This window comes from Bufo bufo, chromosome 7 (genome assembly GCF_905171765.1).
Source record: "Bufo bufo chromosome 7, aBufBuf1.1, whole genome shotgun sequence".
Taxonomy (NCBI): domain Eukaryota; kingdom Metazoa; phylum Chordata; class Amphibia; order Anura; family Bufonidae; genus Bufo; species Bufo bufo.
Window position 1 is genome coordinate 177,246,386 of NC_053395.1, and position 17,746 is coordinate 177,264,131.

At 45.0% G+C, this 17,746-nt stretch overlaps 1 protein-coding gene across 1 annotated transcript in view; it reads left to right on the forward strand.

Moving 5' to 3' along the window:
• CWC22 (CWC22 spliceosome associated protein homolog) overlaps positions 1-17,746 on the forward strand; it is an 83,594-nt gene that overhangs the window by 51,866 nt on the left and 13,982 nt on the right. Inside the window, exons 14-18 of the mRNA XM_040440833.1 lie at positions 6,114-6,191; positions 8,685-8,837; positions 13,890-14,017; positions 15,187-15,288; positions 15,377-15,549. Of these exons, the coding sequence (XP_040296767.1) occupies positions 6,114-6,191; positions 8,685-8,837; positions 13,890-14,017; positions 15,187-15,288; positions 15,377-15,549 (634 nt within the window). The remainder of the gene's footprint in view (positions 1-6,113; positions 6,192-8,684; positions 8,838-13,889; positions 14,018-15,186; positions 15,289-15,376; positions 15,550-17,746) is intronic.

Below are 17,746 nucleotides of genomic sequence, written 5' to 3' on the forward strand. Positions count from 1 at the left end.
GGGCCCAAGAGCCACGTGGGGCTCCTGAGCCATTGGACGGTTAACGCTGATCCGTATGTCATTCCTTTTTATGTTCTGCGCAGTAATTGTTTTTAATTAGCGTGAAAAAAAATGATTTGCCCACAATTGTTAAAGAAGCACTCCAGCATTTTGCAAACAGCATGCAGAGCAGCACAGGCTATTATTAAAGGTTAATATAGAGGCTCTTGTGCATTCCAGGTCCTGTTTTAGTTTATACACCATTTAGGAGTTGTCAGACATCTTCAATCCGTCTTTCACTTCCCATTATGCCTCTTGCACTGCACTTACTATGTTATTATGTTCTGTCTAAGGCCTCTTTCACACTTGCGTTGTTGGGATCCGGCATGCACTTCCGTTGCCGGAGGTGCCTGCCGGATCCGGAAAAACGCAAGTGTACTGAAAGCATTTGAAGACAGAACCGTCTTCCAAATGCTTTCAGTGTTACTATGGCACCCAGGACGCTATTAAAGTCCTGGTTGCCATAGTAGGAGCGGGGGAGCGGTATACTTACAGTCCGTGCGGCTCCCGGGGCGCTCCAGAATGACGTCAGAGCGCCCCATGCGCATGGATGACGTGATCCATGTGATCACGTGATCCATGCGCTTGGGGCGCCCTGACGTCACTCTGGAGCGCCCGGGGAGCCGCACGGACGGTAAGTATGCTGCTCCCCCGCTCCCCGCTACACTTACCATGGCTGCCAGGACTTTAGCGTCCCGGCAGCCATGGTAACCACTCTGAAAAAGCTAAATGTCGGCTCCGGCAATGCGCCGAAACGACGTTTAGCTTAAGGCCGGATCCGGATCAATGCCTTCCAATGGGCATTAATTCCGGATCCGGCCTTGCGGCAAGTGTTCCGGATTTTTGGCCGGAGCAAAAAGCGCAGCATGCTGCGGTATTTTCTCCGGCCAACAAACGTTCCGTACCGGAACTGAAGACATCCTGATGCATCCTGAACGGATTACTCTCCATTCAGAATGCATTAGGATAATCCTGATCAGGATTCTTCCGGCATAGAGCCCCGACGACGGAACTCTATGCCGGAAGATAATAACGCAAGTGTGAAAGAGCCCTTAGGCTACTTTCACACTTAATAGAAAATTATGATGGCTCACCCTGTCAGTAACTAAGGAATTGGTGCTGCAAAGTCTGATGACTCGCCCAGTCAGAAAAGTGTATGCAATAGATCAGGCATGCTCAACCTGCGGCCCTCCAGCTGTTGCAAAACGACAACTCCCAGCATTCTTGGACAGCCTACAGCTATCAACCTACAGCAGGGGATTGTGGGAGTTGTAGTTTTACAACAGCTGGAGGGCCGCAGGTTGAGCATGCCTGGAATAGATAATTTGTTAAGGCTGAGCACTCACCACATGGGTCATAGAAGACAATGTAGTTGTAAAACACTGAGGTGGTTTATTAATAAAAAAAAAATACACATGCATAAAATACAGTGAGATAGATATGATATATATAATATAAAATCATGCGTAACAGTGTTGGATAAAATACATATGATTACACCATAGAACAGTGATGGCGAACCTATGCCACGGGTGCCAGAGGCGGCACTCAGAGCCCTCTCTGTGGGCACCTGCACCCTGGAAAAAGTCTATGGTGTACCAAATTGCCTTTTCTGCCATCATCAGCGCAGGGCGTACTATGAACAGCACAGGCAGCGCATTCAATGTAGGCAGGCTATTATAGCTAAATGATAAAGTACATATAAGATATACTACATTAGACTGTAGTATTTAGGTTACATTGCCGTGTTGCCACTTTACGATAAATAAGTGGGTTTTAGGTTGCAGTTTGGGCACTTAGTCTCTAAAAGGTTCGCCATCACTGCCCTAGAAGATAAAAAATATTATATCATAAAATGATAAAGGGGATGAGCATGTGTTAAATCACTAACACGATTATGTGAAGCAATGTCTCATCCACCAATAATGTATGTTTGCTGTCCGATCCTGGAACGTGAATACTGGGTAGTGACTTTGATGATAACTTGTCAGTGTCACATATGACTCCCAATTTTATTTTCTCCCATGTATGGAAGGCAATTTCATATGGATATATTGCACGGAGATGTTATACATATATCTGCTGACCAAAAGTCATCTGATTTTGCTCTACGGTACACACGTAACCTTATTGTAAAGTAGATGATGAATGATGCAATATACAGTCAGGTCTATAAATATTGGGACATCGACACAATTCTAACATTTTTGGCTCTATACACCGCCACAATGGATTTGAAATGAAACGAACAAGATGTGCTTTAACTGCAGACTGTCAGCTTTAATTTGAGAGTATTTACATCCAAATCAGGTGAACGGTGTAGGAATTACAACAGTTTGTATATGTGCCTCCCACTTGTTAAGGAACCAAAAGTAATGGGACAATTGGCTTCTCAGCTGTTCCATGGCCAGGTGTGTGTTATTCCCTCATTATCCCAATTACAATGAGCAGATAAAAGGTCCAGAGTTCATTTCAAGTGTGCGAAGTCGATTCGCATAAAACTTTGTTTCAATACTGTACGGAGCGAGTGCTCCTTACAGTATAAGTGTATTGGCTCCGATGAGCCAAAGTTATTACTCCTCGAAGTCTCCCGAGACTTTGCGTAATAACTTCATAAATTGATTTCTACTGTAAAAAGCCATTTCCCGAACTGGGGTTCGGTTCCAAGGTACCGCTGTACTCCATACAGTATTGAAACAAAGTTTTATGCAAATTGACTTTGGATGCTTCACCCTGAAGTCGATTCGCTCATCACTATTGATGACCTATCCTGTAGTTAGGTCATCAATTTAAAAGACCGGAAAACTCTTTTAAAAAGGAAAAAAATAGCAGTCACTTGGAAGGAGATTATTTCCATTAGAGCTGTATCGTGCAGATTGCATCCGTCAAGAAGACTTTAAATGCCTTCAATATTTAATTAAAATGCTAAAATAGTTAATTACTCAAAACCACAAGGGATAAGGTCTTTTTGCACATTTAGGTTCAGAATTAATTTATTTTGCTGCTGCAACAGACTTCATTGCCATCAAACCATGTTTCCCAGTGTTGTACAAGACACAATTCACTGGCTCTTTGTAATAATACCCTGCAGGCTGCATTTCTGTTTAGAAATCATTCTGTGGAAGTGCGCCTCGATTGCGGTAATTTCTTCCTCTGTGTGCGAGGCTGCAAACTAATGTCCTTACAAAATTAAGCGTGACAATGGGCTTAAAATATTGGCACGTATTTAGATTTGAGATTTGTTGTTCCCAGGGTGCAGTAACAAGTTACATAATGTCAAGCGAAGACGTGAGCTTAGCTGAATCTGCTTACAAATGCAAACAAATTAGACTCAGGCCTCATGCACATGACCGTTGTTTTGGTCCGCATCCGAGCCGCAGTATTTGCGGACCCAATCACTTCAGTGGGGCTGCAAAAGATGCGGACAGCACTACTTGTGCTGTCCGCATCGGTTGCTCCGTTCCGTGGTCCGCCAAATATAATATAACCTGTCCTATTCTTGTCCATTTTGCGGACAAGAATAGGCAGTTATATTAACGTCTGTCTGCGCCGTTCCACAAATTGTGGAATGCACACGGACGCCCTCCGTGTTTTGCGGACCGCAAAACACACAACGGTCGTGTGCATGTAGCCTAAGGCAACCTAAAGTCCACAGTGTGTAGTATAATAATAAGAAAAAGATACTAGGAGAAAACAAAATAGCACTGGATACAGACAGGAGGCCATATGTAATGTATATGAAGGGTTGTCTTATGGTGACCACCTGTGTCATGGAATAAGGATGTCATAGTGGGGGTCTACCTGTGAAAGACCCCTTTTATGAGCCAGTGGAGACCTGCTCACAGAGTGGTCCCTTTCTGCCTTTGTGCCCTTTTAATGCTTAGAAGATTATTAGAATTGCCTGAACCTGATTATGAAATCAAAAGCTAGACACTGTGCTATATGCTGACAATCTTGGGGGGTGCATAAGAGGCTAGAGTTCAGGAGACGGCACCAAAGCATCTCTGGTATGGCCGCACATCCCCCCCCCAATCAAATAAAGCGGCTGAGCTGTGAATCTTGGACAGCCCTTTTAAAAATGGTGCCGTACATTTAGGTGAAATTCTGATATTGGGTACGTTTTAAAAATGTAAATCTCAGCTGATTAATTAGTCTGTTGTTCATGGATCACTTTTTGTATAATGGACAGAAAGTATTAACTCGTAATACAGCATGTCATGGGATGCCTTGTCTAATGGCTCCATGCTGGCATACACGTCATGGGATCGCACGTGCACAGAAGGAAGGAGTCCAGTGGTGACAGGCTGCAGCTGTAACATCCGTCCGGGATCAGAGAAAGCTCTGATCTCAGTGGTTTAACCCCTTAAAGGGTTTGGCCAGTTTAAAAATGGACACACATTACATTACCTGAGCTGCTTGTCAGAAAGCTCCTGACTGCCCATCAAGGGTCTATGTAAACAGCTCACGCCCGCGGCCATGGGAACTAAACCAGCAGCAGTCTCATGATTTAAAGAGGTTGTCTGGGTGTTTTAAAAGGGTTTTCTGAGACTAATATACTCATGACCTATACGATGGATAGGTCCTCAGTACCTGATCGGTGGGGGACCGACGCCTGGGAACCCTGCCGATCAGCTGTTTGAGAAGACACCGGCGCTCCTCTGACTTCTGTGGCCTTTTCTCTGCTTAACAGGCACTGAATCGTACATTGTATAACGGGTCGGCTCGGTCTCGCAGGCTAGCCCCGTTCACTTCAATAAGGCTCAGCTGTTTGGAGAGGCTTCAGCGCTCCGGTGAGCGCCACAGTCTCCTCGCCGCTTACCAAGCACAGCGCCGCCTGTTGGATAGTGGCTCAGCCCCATTCACTTGACTGAGAGCTGCGCCTAGGCCATGTGACTAGTGACCGTGACATTGGAGCTCCGTGGCCTCTTCAAACATCTGGTTCCCCGCGGTTCCAGGCATCAGACTCTCACCAATCACCTATTGATGGCCTATCTTGAAGATATACCGTCAATATGAAGATCTCAGACAACTCCTTTAATTATGTAACCGCTTTCTTACCCGTCCACAGCCAGATTCTCATCTGCTCAGGTGCTGGACCAATGTTACTGCAGTCCAGCACCTGCGAAGAAGAGGATGCTGCCATGGACTGGTAAGAAAGCACTCACGAGATTATGCCAAGATACTGCCACCATTTTTGTCCCTATAGACGGGGCAGCCACGGCGGTAAACTGTTTACATAGTTCCTGTACGGGCCACTAGGTGCCTTATAACAAGCGGCTCAGGTGAGCTGAAAGGTTCCCATGGGCTTACTATGACCGCCTGGATTGTGTGGCCATTTAGGGTATATTCTTGTAAAGTGGCCTGTCACTTGTTTTGCAGACGGCGTTTAGATTTAACGCCCGTGAAACCCAGTTATTTTGAGAGTATCCCTGTGCAGTGCATGCGCTGAACACGCTCCCCCAAGACTTCAGGGCCAGACGTGACTATCTTTTCACTGCCTGGCTTGTCAGCCTTACCAGTGGGGGCGTGGCAAAGGAGATAGAGAGCAAAGACTCTGAGTGCAATGGCACCACCCTTGTTGCACCAAGGAGGGCGTTTACATATTATAAAACAGCGATTTTCTGCCGATTGCTGCCACCCAAGTTGATGGGACCAACAGCATCACATTCAGCTGACATGCACACATTAATGCTGATAAATGAGGTGACGGGTGCCCTTTAAGAGCAGTGACAGCCAGTGTGTGACCAGCTACACACACCATTGTGTTCACTGTTTGTACAGCTTTGTTGCTGTCACTTTTAGAACATGTGCTGCGCTTAACATATTTATTAATGTTGAATTGCTCTCCAAATATAATGTCATGTGCAATATTAAAAGGCTGGGAGAGCATTGTCATCAACATATCTCTATGCACAAACCTCTAGCGCAATCATATTTTATTGTATTCATTACAGTTACTTAAGAAGTAAAACAAATGGGAAATGCCTCTCTGCACATTTAGCTTGCAGTCTATTGTGCTGCAGCTGTGGAAAGAAAATCTGCTTACTGAATATCCCAATTTTATTTTTAAACAGAAAGAACTCTGCAACATGATACTGGATTGCTGCGCTCAGCAGAGAACGTACGAGAAGTTTTTTGGTTTGCTTGCCGGGGTAAGTCAATTGTTCGTTTTTCTTTTGTCACCTTAAAGAGGACCTGTCCCCTCTCCTGCCATGTCTGTTTTAGTAGCTATTTGCACTTCATGTAATAACAACTTTGGAGCATCTATTCTTATAACGATATGTTGCATCATTCCTCCATTATTGCTTCTAGAAGTTTAGGAATAAATTGCCAGCAGTCTGCAATGAAGATCCTTCAGCGTGATACCAGTTGTGGGTCTTTCCCTGCTCCCTCTGACACTATCCAATCAGTTCGGTCAGTGTCAGACTGTGAAGGAACACCCCCCTTTTCCCGAATGATAACATTCATCTGGACTTTTACTGTAGACCGCTGGCAAGTAGGAATAATAGAGGAATGGCACAACAAAGAGTCATAAGAACAGATGCTCCAAAATTATTACATGGAGGATGCAAGTAGTTACTAAAAAAGGCATGCCAGGAGAGGCGACGGCTGTTTTTTTTTAACCTATTTAGTTTCTTTGGTCAACTGTGTAATGATTTTTGGGTATGAATGGTCGGTGCTGAGTGTCGTAGATATTCTCCCCTAGCAGCAAGGCATCTATGAAAAATACCTCTTTATGGGCTGGTTCATTCACATGACTGAAGCAATTAAAGTCTATGGGGCCATTTTCACAGCCAGGCGGACTCCGTTGAAATCAGTGGGCCCGTATTTAACAGCCCTAAAGACAGTAGTGCACCTGTCTTAACGCCCGTAAAAATAGAAGGTTAAATAAAAAACTGTTCACCACACTACTTGTAGGTGAGTAACTTAGTTTTTTTTTTGTGAGGGATTTGTCAGCACTAGGGAGGAGCGAACTTGTGTTTTTACAGGTTCAGGTGTTTGTTCAAACGCAGGACTCCTGCATAGCGGAAACCAGACGGATCCGTTATGCGGCCCATAGGCCTCTTAAAGGCATTCAGTTATGCATTCTGTCACAGAATTCTGTTATGGCCCGTGGTAGCGGAATCCATATTGGAATTGTAATAAAACCCGAACGCCAAACTTGTAAAACACATGTTCGCCCGTCCCTAGTCTGCACTATCGGTGGTAATGGGGCCTAAAAGGGGGCAGTTATATATACTGGCGGCACAATTGGGAGCACATGTGCTGGGGGGCACTGTGTGGGCCATTCTGGATGTTGAGGGGCACTATGGGGGGAATCATGTATCCCGAGAGATGTTTAAAAAGAAAGCCAATGAAATTCATCCTTTTTGATGGCCAGAAAACTGATCCACACACTAAGGCTACATTCACACGTCCGTGGTGTGTTGCGGACCCGCAAATTGCGGGTCCGCAACACACCAGCTCGTCACCCCCATAGAAATGCCTATTCTTGTCCGCAAGCTGCGGACAAGAATAGGACATGCTCTATCTTTTTGCGGAGCTGCGGACCCAAAGATCGGGGCCGCGCTCCGCAATTGCGGCTGCAGACAGCACACTGTGTGCTGTCCGCATCCATTCCGTCCCCATAGAGAATGAATGGGTCTGCACCCTTTCCGCAAAATTGCGGAAAGGATGCGGACCCATTTTGCGGACGTGTGAATGGAGCCCATAGAACTGCCTATTCTTGTCCGCAATTGCGGACAAGAATAGGACATGTTCTATTTTTTTTTTTTCCGGAGCCACGGACCGGAAGATCGGGGGCGCGCTCCGGAAATGCGGATGCGGACAGCACACTGTGTGCTGTTTGCATCCATTCCTGCCCCATAGAGAATGAATGGATCCGCACCCGTTCCGCAATTTGCTGTGATCTGACATCGCACAGCATGAGGTCGCGGAGCGTGCCTTCATTCTTGTACGCAGCAGATGGAGACCAGAGAGCGATGAGTACAGAGCCCGTACAGGGATCGCTCCATTCACCGCTCTCCGCTCATTAGTATTCGCCCCATAAGTCGCACTGACATTTTTCCCCCACTTTGTCTTATAATACAAAAAAAACGATATATCTGTTACTAGGAAATTCATTGATAAACCACAATGTTGTGTGGGGCTAGCTCAGCTGAATGTAAGGGTACCATTCACTTAGCGATCCGTTGCTTCATTTTACGGAAAAGGTACTTTTAAATCCATATATCCAGTTTAAATGAACCTCCACTATCACTGGGCATTTCAGTGGTCTGTCACTTCTGTGATGGCAGTCAGTACTTTTAGTGTAATGACCCACCGAGCCCCTCAGTGCACCCCATCGCTGCAAGGAAGATGATTCCACTGAGGTTCCTTGCCCCCCGCCTCCGGAGGATGAGTGACACCGAGGCCAGACCCTGTACCCTTGCTCCCCTGCCAGCCCCTTCCTCTTCTTGATAGACAGGACCAGGTTCCTGCATAGTCCTCTCATCCGTAAATGTGACAGGTTCTGATTAGCTATACTACAGTTGGTTATAAGATTTATATTAGGTTTAGTGTCCCTTTAAATTGCCATCTCTAAAATAATATATATATTTTTTTTGTGCACTTTGTAATCAAGACCATTTTACTTTCTTCTCTAGCGTTTCTGTCTGTTAAAGAAAGAATACATGGAGTCTTTTGAAGGCATTTTCAGAGAGCAGTATGAGACTATTCACCGCCTGGAAACGAACAAACTGAGAAACGTCGCCAAGATGTTTGCCCATCTCCTCTACACAGACTCTATTCCTTGGAGTGTAAGTCACTATATGGCTTTGCTGGTTTTGAATTGTCTTTTCAATTGCCTGCTGTATAAGCAGTAGAGCTTTCAGCTTTATTTCAGTATTACATTCATTCCCTGTTCACGTGGAAATCTTTTGTCCTGTGCCCCATATTATAATGTTCCTGCTCACTGGCCAGAATCCATTCTATGTAGGGAGATCAATTGTAAGTCTGTCCAGCAGCTAGATAAAAAAAAAAAAAAATTGCTTCTTGAGAGGACATTATATGCATTGTCTGCTTTTGAACTGGATTGCCCTGCACAGAATGCCACATTAAAGGGAGTCTGTCACCAGCATTTCACTTTTTTAACCCTTCCCGCAGCTCCCTAGCATGCTTACAGTTAATAAAAACGTTACCTCTGGCATCAATCCTGGACTTATAGAACCATCAAAAACGATCTTTATAAGATATGCAAATGAGGGCTCGCAAGTGCCCAGGGGCGGCGTTACTCTCTTAGGTGCCCTGCTTGCTCAGCCTTTTCATTGCGTCCCCCCCGCCCCTTCCTACCCTCCGCCCGCCCATCCTTTCCCTCTGACCGCCTTTCTACTAACTTGTTATGCTGCCGATATCCCGTGCCTGCGCACTCATTCCTTTGGCCGGCGCATGCGCACTGCGATGCCCATTCCTTCTACGGCATCACAGTAATTAATGCGCATGCGCCGATGGACCGCCTCCTTTGTTGTGTTTTCGCGTCGTTAGCCGGCGCATGCGCAATAGTTACTGTGATGCCGTACAAGGAATGGGCATCGCAGTGCGCATGCACGGGATATCGGCAGAATAACAAGTTGGTCGATAGGCGGTCAGAGGGAAAGGATGGGCGGGGGGACGCAATGAAAAGGCTGAGCAAGCAGGGCACCTAAGAGAGTAACGCCGCCCTGGGCACTTGCGAGCCCTCATTTGCATATCTTATAAAGATCGTTTTTGGTGGTTCTAGAAGTCCAGGATTGATGCCAGAGGTAACGTTTTTATTAACTGTAAGCATGCTAGGGAGCTGTGGGAAGGGTTAAAAAAGTGAAATGCTGGTGACAGACTCCCTTTAAACTAAAAATTTGCACATTTTCAGGCATCCCAAACTGAATACTTTGTATTATATGTAAGTAAATTCTTCCCCAATGCGCTGATACATAGTGGGCCGCAGGAGCCCTCCTCACTGTAAAATACACAGCATTGCAATATAGAGTTAGGTCCATATATATTTGGACACTGAAACAAATTTTGTTTTTATTACCGGTTTACTAAAACCTATTCATGTTATATAATGGACATAAGTCCAGACTTTTAGCTTTCATGTGAGGGTATCCACATTAAATTTAGATGAAGGGTTTAGGAGTTTCAGTTCCTTTACATGTGGCAGGCACCCTGTTTTTAAAGGGACCAAAAGTAATCGGACAATTGACTCAAAGGCTGTTTCATGGGCAGGTGTGGGTAATTCCTTCATTATTTCATTTTCAATTAAGCACATAAAAGGCCTGGAGTCTATTTGAGGTGCGGTGCTTGCATTTTGAAGATTTTACTGAGAAGTAAATATGCGGCCAAAAGAGCTCTCCATGCAGGTGAAACAAGCCATCCTTCATCTGCGAAAACAGAAAAAACCCATCCGAGAAATTGCTACACTATTAGGACCGGCAAAATCTACAGTTTGGTACATCCTGAGAAAGAAAAAGTACTGGTGACCTCAACAATGGACGCCCACGGAAGACAGCAGTGGTGGATGATTACAGAATAATTACCATGGTGAAGAGAAACCCCTTCACAACAGCCGACCAAGTGAACAACACTCTGCAGGATATAGGTGTATCAATATCCAAATCTACCATAAAGAGAAGACTGCATGAAAGTAAATACAGAGGGCTCACTGCACGGTGCAAGCCACTCATAAGCCTCAAGAATAAGAAGGCTAGATTGGACTTTGCTAAAAAAAAAAAAAAAAAAAACATCTTAAAAAACGAACACACTCCTGGAAGAACATTCTTTGGACAGATGAAACCAAGATCAACCTCTACCAGAATGATGGAAAGAAAAAAGTATGGCGAAGGCATGGTACGGATCATCTGTAGAACACGGCGGAGGCAGTGTGATGGCTTGGGCATGCATGGCTGCCAGTGGCACTGGGTCCCTAGTGTTTATTGATGATGTGACACAGGACAGAAGCAGCCGGATGAATACTGTGCGCTCAAATGCAGCCAAACTGATTGGTCGACGTTTCATAATACAGATGGACAATGACCCAAAACATAAAGCCAAAGCAACCCAGGAGTTTATTAAAGCAAAGAAGTGGAATATTCTTGAATGGCCGAGTCAGTCACCGGATCTGAACCCAATAGAGCATTTCACGTGTTAAAGACTAAACTTCAGGTGATGTCCATGAGTTCAAGACTTCAGGCAGTCACTGCCAACAAAGGGTTTTCAACCAAGTATTAGAAATTAACATTTTATTTACAATTATTTAATTTGTCCAATTACTTTTGGGCCCCTGAAATTGAAGGGATTGAGTTTAAAAAATGCTTTTAGTTCCTCACATTTTTATGCAATCATTTTGTTCAACCCACGGAATTAAAGCTGAAAGTCTGAACTTCAACTGCATCTGAATTATTTTGTTCAAAATCCATTGTGGAAATGTACAGATCAAAAATGAGAAAAATGTTGTATCTGTCCAAATTTATATGGACCGAATCTGCAGATTTTTAACTGTATTTAAAATCTGCAGATTTGATTGTGCAAACATTTTGCCCTGTGGAGATGAGATTATTATATATATTTTATCTCATCCACTAGCTGTGACTGTAAACGCTGTGGATTTGATTTACAGTGCAGATTTACGTCCACAGCATGTCAATGCCTTGCTTACTTGTGCATTAAGCCAACTTACTGAAAAGGATCAACGTACCATTGCATGTGTGCCTTGGCTCACCTACCAGCTTGTGTCTATGCCTAATAATTTGCTGACTCCTTTTACTTGTGTTGGCCCCACCTTTTGCCTATTTGGACCCACCTAGAGATGTGGCTGATTTTAGGTTCATTTCCAGGGTCACTTTAGATTCCCAATCTGCTCCTGTAGATATCCACTTGGCACTACACGTCTCTTGAAGTTGTCCAGATGTACTATATTGGAAAAGTTGAGGATTGGCGGTTAGGCCTCTTTCACACTTGCGTTGTCCGGATCCGGCGTGTACTCCACTTGCCGGAATTACACGCCGGATCCGGAAAAACGCAAGTGTACTGAAAGCATTTGAAGACGGAACCGTCTTCCAAATGCGTTCAGTGTTACTATGGCACCCAGGACGCTATTAAAGTCCTGGTTGCCATAGTAGGAGCAGGGAGCGGGGGAGCAGTATACTTACAGTCCGTGCGGCTCCCGGGGCGCTCCAGAGTGACGTCAGAGCGCCCCATGCGCATGGATGACGTGATCCATGTGATCACATGATCCATGCGCTTGGGGCGCCCTGACGTCACTCTGGAGCGCCCGGGGAGCCGCACGGACGGTAAGTACACTGCTCCCCCGCTCCCCACTACACTTTACCATGGCTGCCAGGACTTTAGCGTCCCGGCAGCCATGGTAACCACTCTGAAAAAGCTAAATGTCGGCTCCGGCAATGCGCCGAAACGACGTTTAGCTTAAGGCCGGATCCGGATCAATGCCTTTCAATGGGCATTAATTCCGGATCCGGCCTTGCGGCAAGTGTTCCGGATTTTTGGCCGGAGCAAAAAGCGCAGCATGCTGCGGTATTTTCTCCGGCCAAAAAACGTTCCGTTCCGGAACTGAAGACATCCTGATGCATCCTGAACGGATTTCTCTCCATTCAGAATGCATTAGGATAATCCTGATCAGGATTCTTCCGGCATAGAGCCCCGACGACGGAACTCTATGCCGGAAGACAAGAACGCAAGTGTGAAAGAGCCCTAAGCCATTTTTATCAAGGGACTAGGTGGTTCCCAAACTCATTACCTTAGACTACTTTGTTTCATGACTTCAAAGAGTCACTGAACCCCTGGGAAAGCTTAAAGATGAGGAAGGCCATTCATGTCTAAATATTTTTGAGCCCCCTTGTGACCTCAGCGGACAGTTCCTGTTCTGTAGAGATCTCTTCTCAGTAGTCATCTCCTAATCCTCACATGCAGGATTGCAATGACAGATAACACATAGAGAACATGTTATTTCAACTTATCGCTTTCAGTTAACGCATAGCCATTGTTTATGCACAGAGCTAGTGATCTAGCCATATGGCCCAATTACCATGACTAGTTCTACACACATCTGTGCGCTGCCATACCAGCCACCCATCGGACTACGTTTCCATTAGTACTAAACAATCAGATTCTTATCGAGACTATGCCAGTCACTTAGAATTATTTACAGACCTCGTTTTTGACATTTCGATGATTATTTGACCGCTAGTAGAAACCTCAGCTGTTATAAGTATTTTACTGTGCCCTAGGCCCCATTCATATGACCTTATACTTGTTCTGCATCTGATCCTTATTTTATGTGGATTGGATGCGGATCCATTCATATCAACGGGGCTGCAAAAAAAAAATAAAAAAAACGCAGACAGCACACAGTGTGCTTTCCGCATCCGTGTGTCCATTCCCAGCCAGCAAAAAAGATAGAGCATGTCCTATTCTAGTCCGTTTTGCAAACAAGAACAGGCATTGTTACAATGGATCCGCAAAATACATAGTCTTGTGAATGAACCCTTATTCAAAAAGAAATCATTGTGGATAAGTGTATCAGATGCAGCTGTATTTTTAACTATTTTCTCCATTATTACATTTGTTCTGTTTAACTGATCATCAAGTACAATTTTTCCATTTCTATGTTCACACTGTAAAAGAAAGCCGCTAAACACATGTCTTGTTATGCTAATAGACATAGACGCACATCTGGTTATATTCCATGAATTCTTCTCTTCTGTTCTTAGAAATTTTTATTTTTGTAAAATCATGTTGCATTATTGTTAGTTCGCTTTTTTCAGCCATTCATTGTGCTATCCCTCTGCAAGTTTATTTGGGAACTTTTTGTATTGCAGGTCCTCGAGTGCATAAATCTTAGCGAAGAAACGACCACCTCCTCTAGCAGAATATTTGTGAAAATATTCTTCCAGGAACTCTGTGAATATATGGGGCTTCCGAAGCTCAATGCCAGACTGAAGGATGTGTAAGTACTTGTAGCTTGCGTGTCTTTTCCCCTGTGATCCAGTGCTTTCATTGGGTCATTGAACTTGAATGCTGGTGACTCCCATGTGGCAGGTCCTCCAGAGTAATAGACGCTCTTTGTAACTGCTCTCCACTCTGACCATGAAATAAGGATCCCGAACAGAGAAGTCCCTCCTATTAACTTCAAATTTCCTAAAGGTGCATAAAATGGGTTTTCTAGAATGGTAACTTCCTTTTAAGGGGAGTCTTTTTCAGCTTGTTTTGCCTATTTAAATTAGGAACAGTGGCAAGTAGGCCATGCAGAGACAATTAATTGATTACCTTTCTTTTTTTAAATCCGTTGCCCTTTGTTCAAATATGCAACTGAGATGTTTGGTGCACTGTGCCTCTTCACTGTACTGCACTCACCTGGATCGGTAATTTTGCGTCTAAACTATACGCTATAATTTTACCACGTGCTCAGTTCAGTTCTCTCCAGGGCAGGCACGCAATGCTGTACTAAGTGGGCGCCTAAAGTCTGGTCACAGTGCAGGCTTGTGGTTACAGAGCCAGGCACGTCCAGTATACAGAAAAAGGTATTGATTGAACCGTCTCTGTAAGCCCTACATGCCACTCTGCTTAGTTTAATAGTATGGCAGGCAAAAACAAACTGACAGGCTCCATTTAAAGGGGTATTCCGGTTAGAAAAAGTTAGCCCCTGTCCACAGGATAGTGGAGTACTATTAGATCAGAGGGGGTCCTACCGATCACTAGAACGGGGCCCATGCCCAGTGGAGCCCTCCTGAAATGGACAGAGCAGCTGGTCGGCAATGCGTGCCGCTGCTCCATTTATTTCTATGCGAGCGCCGGTGATAGAGTACAATGGTCCGCTATCTCCAGCTCTCCCATAGAAATGAATGGAGCGACGGAGCGCATTTCCGACCAGACACTCCACCCATTGCAATGGAGCTACACAGGGCACTGAGGCCCCGGTCTTGTGATCAGTGGGGATCCCAGTGGTAGGGCTTCCATCGATCTAATAGTCATCCTTTATTTTGTGAATAGGGGATAAGTTTCTCTAACTGAAATACCCGTCTGCTAAGGATGCAGGTGATTGTATTTTTTTTATTTTTTTTACTTTTCTGTAATATGTATGTATAGTCTTACTGTTCGTTGTTTTTATTTCTCCAGGACCCTCCAACCTTTCTTTGAAGGATTACTACCTATGGACAATCCAAAAAATACTCGCTTTGCTATCAACTTTTTCACCTCTATTGGCCTTGGAGGATTAACGTAAGGCCGAATTTCAATTCCTTTTATAAGCCTGTAAGCAATGACCAATATATTCTTTTAACAAATGAATATTTCTTTGAAAACACAGGGACGAACTACGTGAGCATCTGAAGAATGCACCAAAAATGATCATGACCCAGAAGCAGAATGTAGAATCGTCAGATTCTTCATCTTCAGAGTCGTCGTCCTCCTCTTCAGAGTCTTCCTCTGACTCCAGCAGCGACTCCAGCTCCAGTGATAATGACTCCAGCAGTGACTCGGGTATGTTTTTTTTTATGGTAGTGTAGTTCATTTTCTTCTGCAGGTCATAGTGGTTGAGGTTGTTTTACATCAAATAGTGTAGAAATACTACTTTTACAGCGTACCACGGCAGTCAGGGTAAGCAATTCTACATGTGTATGTACAAACTGTGGTTAATCTAAAGGTACTCTTCCAAATGGACAAACCCTGCCCATATGATGTTTTAGTCCTCTGGACTGTTCTCTATTGGCTCCTGCTTTGATGGACTTAGAATGGCTATTTCTTACATAGTTGCCCATGTATTTGAATTGCTGCACTGAAATAGCTATTTTTTTCTTTATGGGCTGCTGCAAGGTAAGGGGACTCACATTCAGTGTTTGATCATTTCCATCATTCCCATAAGTCAAAAACAGAAAACAGGTGCAAATCTTTCCATTATACCTGATCTCTCTGTAGGATCCACTCCTGGTTTTTCCCAAGGATTTTTTTTTATTTTATAAAAGATCTTTATTCTTTTTGCATTTGAGGGCCTCAGTATACTGTGGAGTGCTGAGGTGCACCGAAGGGCTATGCCCCACCCTGCGATGCATTGAAGCCCTAATCGTAAGGAATATAATTTTTATTTTTTTCTTGATAACTCTAAAACCAATTTCTGTTAGAGAGGTATCATTTTAGTCAGTAAGATTAGTGATGACCAAATCAATTCAAACTATTCATATTGAGATTTTTTTTTAAGCAGCAAGGGGCTGGCCGGCCCTGCTGCTCAACAGACAACACCTTGATTGACAGGGCCAAATATGGCGCCTGGAGCTGTAAATATCACACCTGCTGTGCTGCCCTGAGTAGCGTCATGAGAATCACAGAGTATCACAGATCCCGACATCTGGAAACACCCGGAAGCTTTAGCAGCGCATTCACACTCTGCATCTGTGCTGCTTAACCCCTTCCCGACTGCAATCCGTTTATATACGTGATATTTGCACATGCCCCGTGCAGCTATCACGTCTATAAACGTCAAACCAGCTCTTTAATCCAAGCGCTGCAAAGCACTTAGATTAAAGCTTCTGCCCCTGCACTGCTGCTGTCACGGACAGCATACAGTCCAGTAATGCCGGCAAGGGACCAATCAGAGTGGCCCCTTGCCAACAATCGATCCGATTGGTTAATCTGTGCAGACTAACCAATCTGATCGCGGCAGTGAAAGAAATGCCGGTTTCAGGCTCTGATCTGCGCTCTGCAGATCAGAGCCTGAAATCAGGTAGTGTCTCTGTGGCCCCCTTCCTGTGCGCCTCCAACACCCCCCTGTCCGCGCCTGCCCCTGATGCAGTAGTTCCCCCGCCCGATCCATATTCATGTCTGCCCCTGATGCGGTCCGCCCCATGCATTCTCCCCGCCCCTCCTGCCCCAGCCTCCCTCACCCTCAATGTTGGCGGCCGTACCCCCCTCCCCCCCCCCCCCCCCCCCCCTTTCCAGCGCTGCCCCCAGTCCCCCTGCTGTGTGTGATGGCGGCGGCTCCATTCCTGAGCCGCCGCCATCAGCAGCGAGTGTCAGCTCTATGCTGACACTCTGCTGTAACCCCATAGATGCCGCGGTTGCGGCATCCATGGGGTTAATAGAGGGAGGGAGCTCCCTCTCTCAACCATCGGGGCTGCAGCGCTGTGATGGCAGCGCCCGATGGTTGCCATAGCAACCGGACGCTTTGCAAAAGCGTCCGGTTGCCATGGCAAAGGCGTCCGGTGCTGCCACCTACAGGGAATCTAATAGTATTATACTTTGCAATGCAAGAGCATTGCAAAGTATAGTACAGCCATCAGCCCCACTGGATCTTCATGATCCAGAGGGACTTGATAAAAAAAAGAAAGTGAAAATAATAAAAATGTAAATTAAAAAAAGAAATTGCCTTTTCCTATAAAAAAATAAAATACACATATTAAGTGTCACCGCGTCCATAACAACCGTTATATCACATGATAGACTCCGTCCGATAAACACCATAAAAAAAAAAATGCCAAAAAAGCTATTTTTGTCACCCCACATCACAAAATGTGCAACAGCAAGCGATCAAAAAGGCTTATGACCCCCAAAATAGTACCAATCAAACCGTCACCTCATCCCGCAAAAAATGAAAGCTATGGCTCTCAGACTATGGAGACACTAAAACAGGCATCCTCAAACTCCGGCCCTCCAGCTGTTGTAAAACTACAACTCCCACAATGCC